The sequence below is a fragment of the Scylla paramamosain genome, chromosome 11 (genome assembly GCF_035594125.1).
Source record: "Scylla paramamosain isolate STU-SP2022 chromosome 11, ASM3559412v1, whole genome shotgun sequence".
Classification (NCBI taxonomy): domain Eukaryota; kingdom Metazoa; phylum Arthropoda; class Malacostraca; order Decapoda; family Portunidae; genus Scylla; species Scylla paramamosain.
In genome coordinates this window covers 28089544-28098130 of record NC_087161.1, presented here as the reverse complement: position 1 = coordinate 28098130, position 8587 = coordinate 28089544, and the positions used below count along the sequence as shown (strand labels likewise).

The 8587-nt window shown below is 42.2% G+C and overlaps 1 protein-coding gene across 1 annotated transcript; it reads right to left on the bottom strand.

Moving 5' to 3' along the window:
• Window positions 1-3324: 3324 nt before the first annotated feature.
• Window positions 3325-7441, bottom strand: LOC135105177 (oxidoreductase NAD-binding domain-containing protein 1-like). The gene is made up of 6 exons (XM_064013253.1): window positions 6918-7441; window positions 6096-6311; window positions 5231-5372; window positions 4363-4650; window positions 4143-4236; window positions 3325-3866 (listed from the first exon to the last, which is right to left on the bottom strand). The coding sequence occupies exons 1-6, from the start codon at window positions 6977-6979 to the stop codon at window positions 3697-3699; spliced, it is 972 nt and encodes a 323-aa protein (XP_063869323.1). The 5' UTR covers window positions 6980-7441; the 3' UTR covers window positions 3325-3696.
• Window positions 7442-8587: the final 1146 nt, after the last annotated feature.

Sequence of the window (8587 nt, the reverse complement as noted above, 5' to 3'; positions counted from 1 at the left end):
GAGGATGTTCAGTGTAGAAGAGGGGGACAGTTGAGTGTCATTGAAGAAGAGGGGATAGTTGTCTGGAAAGTTGTGTCGAGTTGATAGATGGAGGAATTGAGTTTCTGAGGCATTGAACAATACCAAGTTTGCTCTGCCCCAATCAGAAATTTTAGAAAGATCAGAAGTCAAGCGTTCTGTGGCTTCCCTGCGTGGTATGTTTACCTCCTGAAGGGTTGGACGTCTATGAAAAGACGTGGAAAAGTGCAGGGTGGTATCATCAGCGTAGGAGTGGATAGGACAAGAAGTTTGGTTTAGAAGATCATTAATGAATAATAAGAAGAGAGTGGGTGACAGGACAGAATCCTGAGGAACACCACTATTAATAGATTTAGGAGAAGAACAGTGACCGTCTACCACAGCAGCAATAGAACGATCAGAAAGGAAACTTGAGATGAAGTTACAGAGAGAAGGATAGAAACCGTAGGAGGGTAGTTTAGAAATCAAAGCTTTGTGCCAGACTCTATCAAAAGCTTTTGATATGTCCAAGGCAACAGCAAAAGTTTCACTAAAATCTCTAAAAGAGGATGACCAAGACTAAGTAAGGAAAGCCAGAAGATCACCAGTAGAGCGGCCTTGACGGAACCCATACTGGCGATCAGATAGAAGGTTGTGAAGTGATAGATGTTTAAGAATCTTCCTGTTGAGGATAGATTCAAAAACTTTAGATAGGCAGGAAATTAAAGCAATAGGACGGTAGTTTGAGGGATTAGAACGGTCACCCTTTTTAGGAACAGGTTGAATGTAGGCAAACTTCCAGCAAGAAAGGAAAGGTAGATGTTGACAGACAGAGCTGAAAGAGTTTGACTAGGCAAGGTGGAAGCACGGAGGCACAGTTTCGGAGAACAATAGGAGGGACCCCATCAGGTCCATAAGCCTTCCGAGGGTTTAGGCCAGCGAGAGCATGGAAAACATCATTGCGAAGAATTTTAATACGTGGCATGTCGTAGTCAGAGGGTGGAGGAGAGGGAGGAACAAGCCCAGAATCGTCCAAGGTAGAGTTTTTAGCAAAGGTTTGAGCGAAGAGTTCAGCCTTAGAAATAGATGTGATAGCAGTGGTGCTATCTGGTTGAAATAGAGGAGGGAAAGAAGAAAAAGCAAAGTTATTGGAGATATTTTTGGCTAGATGCCAGAAATCACGAGGGGAGTTAGATTTGTAAAGGTTTTGGCAAAACGCCAGAGGCACCTTCGCTTAGGGGAATCCTGAGGAGGGAATGGAGTGATAGGACAAGATAAAGATATGAGATTGTGATCGGAGGAGCACCACGGAGAAGAAAGGGTGACAGCATAAGCAGGATTAGAGGTCAGGAAAAGGTCAAGAATGTTGGGCTTATCTCCAAGACGGTCAGGAATACGAGTAGGGTGTTGCACCAATTGCTCTAGGTCATGGAGGATAGCAAAGTTGTAGGCTAGTTCACCAGGATGGTCAGTGAAGGGAGAGGAAAGCCAAAGCTGGTGGTGAACATTGAAGTCTCCAAGAATGGAGATCTCTGCAAAAGGGGAGAGGGTCAGAATGTGGTCCACTTTGGAAGTTAAGTAGACAAAGAATTTCTTATAATCAGAGGAGTTAGGTGAGAGGTATACAGCACAGATAAATTTAGTATGAGAGTGACTCTGTAGTCGTAGCCAGACGGTGGAAAACTCGGAAGATTCAAGAGCGTGGGCACGAGAGCAGGTTAAGTCATTGCGCACATAAACGCAGCATCCAGCTTTGGATCGAAAATGAGGATAGAGAAAGTAGGAGGGAACAGAAAAGGGGTTATTGTCAGGTGCCTCAGACGCCTGAGTTTCAGTGAGGAAAAGAAGATGAGGTTTAGAAGAGGAGAGGTGGTGTTCTACAGATTGAAAATTAGATCTTAGACCGCGAATGTTGCAGAAGTTAATGAAGAAAAAAGTTGAGAGGGGGTGTCAAGACACTTAGGGTCGTCGACAGAAAGGCAGTCCAGTCCGACCAGGGGACATTTATGGTTCCCTCCCCAGATGGGGACTCCGAGGCTGGTGTAGGAGTCGCCATGATGATTTTGAAAAATTTTGAGTGAAGGGTGTGTGTGTTATTAGATGCTTGTAGTTTTGTGTGGAGGAAGAGAGTTGTCTTTAGAGGGCAGGCTGTGACTGCCCCCTTGTGTTGTGAGACATAAAGGGAAACGTTCAGTGAGGTCACAGCTGGGTTTAATGATAAGTTCACAGCACCCCCTGAACAGTGCTTTAGACCTCACTGGGAGTAATTATCGTTTCGGCAGGTGTCTACTGCCTCCTCCTGTTAATACTGTTTCTTATCCAGGGGCAAAGTATTGGGGAAGTAGTAGAAGTGAGTGTAGTTACGTTATTAATGGCTACTGAACATGAGAGAGAGAGAGAGAGAGAGAGAGAGAGAGAGAGAGAGAGAGAGAGAGAGAGAGAGAGAGAGAGAGAGAGAGAGAGAGAAATTATTTTATTCACATTGCCAAATTACGAAACACTAGGATGATATAATTTCTAAACCTCACTCAATTCCACATGTTGTCCATGGTTATGTGAATCCGTAACAACATGCAGCACATGCGCAGGGAGCTTAACTTGGGGCACGTAAAACTTACGCAGGAAACACTGGTATATCAAGAATTTCGTGGACGTTGTTTCTGAGGGAGCTGGGAAGGGGTACTCCTTTCAGGTTTCTTGAGATGCGCCGCTCGCTCAGGTATTTCCTACGAGGGTTCTCAGGACAAACTCCGCACTTTCTTTATTGTACTTTTTTTTTTTTTATTCATTATATCGAATAACATATGTAATCTGGCTTCGAGACCTGTTACACCTTACTACTGCTACTACTACTACTACTACTACTACTAGTATTACTGTTGCTGCTAATACAGGCTTGCGTTGCCAGTAAAAAAAAAAGTTATACTGATGTCCTATAGCAGAAAAAGGTTTCTAAAAAATGAAAGCTGCATCTTTCTTCCAACAATAATTATTCTTGTGCAATAAATTAATATTTACAAAAACCGTCGTACTGTTCATAGCTAATAATAATAACAATATATAATAATAATAATAATAATAATAATAATAATAATAATAATAATAATAATAATAATAATAATAATAATAATCCTATTATTATTATTATTATTATTACTATACTATCACCATTATTATCATTAATACTACGCAGGCCATGAGAAAACTTGAGAAAGGAAAGATACATGAACGAAGTAAAATAAGTAATTAAAACTTCCTTGAGATAAAATAGGTAGGTAGCTGGAATTGACTAGAAGAAGAAGAAGAAGAAGAAGAAGAAGAAGAAGAAGAAGAAGAAGAAGAAGAAGAAGAAGAAGAAGAAGAAGAAGAAGAAGAAGAAGAAGAAGAAGAAGAAGAAGAAGAAGAAGAAGAAGAAGAAGAAGAAGAAGAAGAAGAAGAAGAAGAAAAGAAAAAGAGAAGAAAAAAGGGACAAAAGGAAATAAAAAGGCAGAAACACACACACACACACACACACACACACACACACACACACACACACACACACACACACACACACCTAAACTGCAAGATTACAACAAAATCATACAAAATCATATATACAAAAGACAAGATCGCTCCAACTATCCCACCATGGCAACACATACCCGCATACACCTAACTCCTCATACTACTACACCCACACACTACACACACACACCATCACCACCACTTCTCATACAGGATCCGCTCCCTAGGCACCCCGGCGTCCTGCAAGTGGCGGCTGACGTCCTCTGACATGCAGGGCGGCCCACAGAGGTAGCAGAGTGGAGGGTGGGATGCGCTGAGAGAGGAGACTGCTTGGGAGAGTGTGCTGGCAGTAATGCGGCCATCTGAGAGAGAGAGAGAGAGAGAGAGAGAGAGAGAGAGAGAGAGAGAGAGAGAGAGAGAGAGAGAGAGAGAGAGAGAGAGAGAGAGAGAGAGAGAGAGAGAGAGAGAGAGAGAGAGAGAATTTTTATGATTCAGAGCTTATAATTGTGCACACACACACACACACACACACACACACACACACACACACACACACACACACACACACACACACACACACACACACACACACACACACACACAAACTCTCTCTCTCTCTCTCTCTCTCTCTCACTTACGGGTGGCTAGGGATGGGTTGGGTGGCGCCTCTCTTGTGGTGAAATAGCTCACTCTGAAGTTACTCATCTCTTCAGCCACTTTGTTCAGCTCCTCCTGTGTGTGTGAAAGTAGTAGTAGTAGTAGTAGTAGTAGTAGTAGTAGTAGTAGTAGTAGTAGTAGTAGTAGTAGTAGTAGTAGTAGTAGGAGTAGTACCAGCAACTCCAGCAGCAGTACACTTACCTTATACAGAATCTCTTCATACGTCCTTGCAGAATACAGCATTGCTCCTTTAGTTCCTTCAGGCAGAGCCCCCTCCACCTCCCCACCAGCCGGGACCCCCAGCCGATGGAGAGAGTGGATCTGGAATAACATGGAGGCCAGCGGATTCACTCCCACCCCACCCCCAACTAGTAGCAAGGGGTAAGGGGGCAGACTGAACCCTCGGTCCCCCTCCTTCTGTGGTAGGGGTGATGGAGGGTAGTGGAAGTCACCCCCAACTCGAATATGGACTTCTGAGCCCACCTTGCACTGTTGAGAGAGAGAGAGAGAGAGAGAGAGAGAGAGAGAGAGAGAGAGAGAGAGAGAGAGAGAGAGAGAGAGAGAGAGAGAGAGAGAGAGAGAGAGAGAGAGAGAGAGAGAGAGAGAGAGAGAGAAATATTGATGGATAATATTTACTATAAAAATAATGATATAGTAATAATGACAGCAGCAACAACAACAATAATAATAATAATAATGATAATAACAATAATTTATCTATAGTATATTATCTATTTGCATCAATATAACATTGTAAATGAGTAGTAGTAGTAGTAGTAGTAGTAGTAGTAGTAGTAGTAGTAGTAGTAGTAGTAGTAGTAGTAGTAGTAGTAGTAGTAGTAGTAGTAGTAGTAGAAGTAGTAGTAGTAGTAGCAGTATGGAAGATAGTGAGACAGAAGAAAAAAGAAGAATTTAGTAGATTAGCAATATTGGCAGCAGTAGTAGCAGTACCAGCAGAAGTAGCAGTTGCAGTGGCAGTAGTAATAACAATAACAATAGCAATACCAGTAGTAGGTCACATCAGGTTACAAATCTCAAGGCTGACCCAAGCACCACTCCACTGCCTCACCTCCTCATGCACCCACAGGGCAGGCGGCCACTTGGAGTACTTCACCCCCAGATCCAGCGTCCCCTCCTGGGCCAGCTGGCGGGGAGGTGAGCACATGGAGAACCCACCCACTATCTCCAACCCAGGTATAAAGAGGTCCACCCTGGAAAGTAGTAGTACTAGTAGTAGTAGTAGTAGTAGTAATAATATATCTTTCTTTACCATTCTCTCTCTCACTCTCCTCCTTCTTTCCATCATTCCCTCCCTTTTTCCTTCTTTACCCTCCATGCTATGTAAGAATAATACAAAGGAGGTCCAAACAACAGCACATCTTGAGGTCCTTACTTGGCTGTTTGTGTAACTATTCTATGTTTGCTATTAGTGGGAGAGAGAGAGAGAGAGAGAGAGAGAGAGAGAGAGAGAGAGAGAGAGAGAGAGAGAGAGAGAGAGAGAGAGAGAGAGAGAGAGAGAGAGAGAGAGAGAGAGAGAGAGAGAGAGAGAGAGAGAGAGAGATGCAAAGCTAAAAGGTGTGAATTTAGTTGATCCCCTTCCTTTAAGTCAACCGCTGCCCTTTAAATGGATGCTTTTACTTGCTGATAAGTTAATCATCCACCAAGGATCACAAGAGGTGGAAGGCTGAGTGGAAGAACGGTATGCAGGGGTTCCATGACTTTGTAGCTTGACTTTACATAATTACGAATAAATAAATTAATGAATAAACAAAAGGCATGTGAAAGAAAAGACCTTAAATGGTTGAAAAAAGAAGAGTATCAATGAATAATAATAATAAAAAAAAATTGAAATGCATCTTTTTGGCAAACATGTTAAATTTTTCAGACATACATGATAGCCAGCTTATATGTCACCTCTGTAAACAAACACCTACCATTGTCCCCCCTTGAAGGACACCCTGGGGTCATGTACAGCCAGGGTCAAACACCGCACACTGGGAGATGCCTGCCAGACCCTCGTGACGGTTGCTGCCGTCACCAAGGGCTGCCGGGTCTGTTCCGCAGTGATGACGAGGTGCTTGCCCTGCCCCGCCACCCTGCTGATGGGTGCTGCAGGGGCGGGTTCCTCTGGGGTGAGTGTGGACATGAGTCTGTGGGGTCATGGAAAGGTAGTTATGCAGTACAGTGAGCCAGCAAAAGTGTGGCAGTAGTTTAGGCAGTTGAGGTCATGATGATATAGTAACAATGCCACCCACCGATGCTTTCTTTGATAGTCGATATATTCTAGTCTTATTTTGAGATTTGTGGCAAACTTATACTATTCATTCCAAAACTCTTAGGTAATTACAGTACTGGATTGTCCAAATAAAAAAAATAAATAATTTGACACAGTGCCTTAGATAGAAATAAAGTAAATTTGCAGCACATTTGGAAGATGAGGAGAATACACAGACAAATTAGCAAGTAAGAGCATCAGTCAATGGCAGAGTTACCATGTTCCCATACTCTCAGCTGCCTAAATGACTATAAATCAAAAGGACACGTGATGGCAATAAAGTATATAAATTTTGAGTAAGTATTTGCTTGATACACACACACACACACACACACACACACACACACACACACACACACACATACACACACACACAAAGTATGTACATACAAATAAATATACATGAATAAGCTCCAGTCTTAACATACACATTTCAGATTAGGTACTACTGATACTATGAACACTACAACCACATCCTTACCTTGGCTTAAGCTTGTGGAAGACTCGCAATGGTGACCACACGCCTTTAACTAACACCCTCATGATGGACGTATACACACACACACACACACAGTTATGTAGATATTATTAGTGAAGTAATTGTATCAAATTCATATAGGACTATGGTGAATAAGTTAGAAAAGACTATAGATCTAGTTTTCTTGAATACGATTGGATTATAACAGATTACAGTTGCCTAGGTAAGATTAGGTAAGGTCAGAACGGACCCCACTTCACCAACATTCAATTACGTAAGACAGATAAACACAGGGACAAAAACAGCCATATCACCATCATTAATTTTACCCCGCCAATATGACTTCTATATCCTTAATACCACCCACATCTCCTTCAGGACCAGCACGTGTGAGACGCCAGCACAGCCCAGCCACACCCAGCACCACCACACACAGGCACACGCAACACACACAACACACAGACACACGTGATGTAATACCACCACGATGTAAATAAAGCGACCGTCCCGAACTCAAGTCCATCCAAGACTCACTACGGGTTTAATGATTTTATTTATTTATTTGTTTATTATTATGCTATCAAGGTGTTCTTCCGCTATAATCCCAGCAGGGTCTCTGTAGAAGCTGATGAAAAAGAAAAAAAAAACATAATTTATCTTTCCTGTTTTTTTTTCTTTCACTGCAACGTAATTAAAGTAACCAGTGTGTTCAAGCAGCTTTCATAACCCTTAACCGGGATGAACTGAAGCACCAAGCGCATAGCAAAAGGTAGGGAACCCCAAGGTGAGCAACATCATCCGAAGTCACCCATGAAACCCTCAGGGAGACAAACGGGTTCACTCGGGATCGATCATATTACATCCTGGACATGTGGTGACATTCGTACAAGTCTGACATAGTGCGCTGCATGAAAATGAATGTGTTTGGGCCAGTGAACTGTGTTTGTCGTGAGGCAGAAGTTATCTCTTCAAGTTTTACAAAGTTGCAGATATTTTTTAAAACTAACTAATCAACTAACTTATTTACTCAGTCACTCACAAACTAACTTTACACTCATAAACTAAATTAACTTAATAACTACGTAACTAATTGGATAAATAAATAAATTAAATAAAAGAGAATAGTAAGAATAGTACTGTATTTACTAATTTACTGCAGCATCCATATAACAGCAACACACACACACACACACACACACACACACACACACACACACATATGCTTATTGACCGATAAGAATTGATGTAGAGATCCGTGACCTGGGACGATCCTGACACGCCAATGTATCCTACACATCCCCGCTCTCATTGTTGTCGGGTCTGTTTACCAAAGCACACCACGCCCTACTTAATATCCTGGGCACACACACTATCATTATCGACATCACCATTACTTTCATGATGGATTACACACGTTACGCTTCTCAAATAAACACGACTTATGTATCACGCACACACATTGCTAGCTGATGGAAGTGTTCACGGCAGCTTCTGAAATCAAACAATAATGCAGTACATAATATAAAACCTCCATATACGTGCCACTCTAGCAGGCAGATACAGAGTGATCTTGCTGCTGCGACTAACACTTGCATTAACAGGCGGGTTCACTTGCAATGAGAAATGAGAGAACGATGATACGAATAGTCCGTAATTGAGAGAGAGAGAGAGAG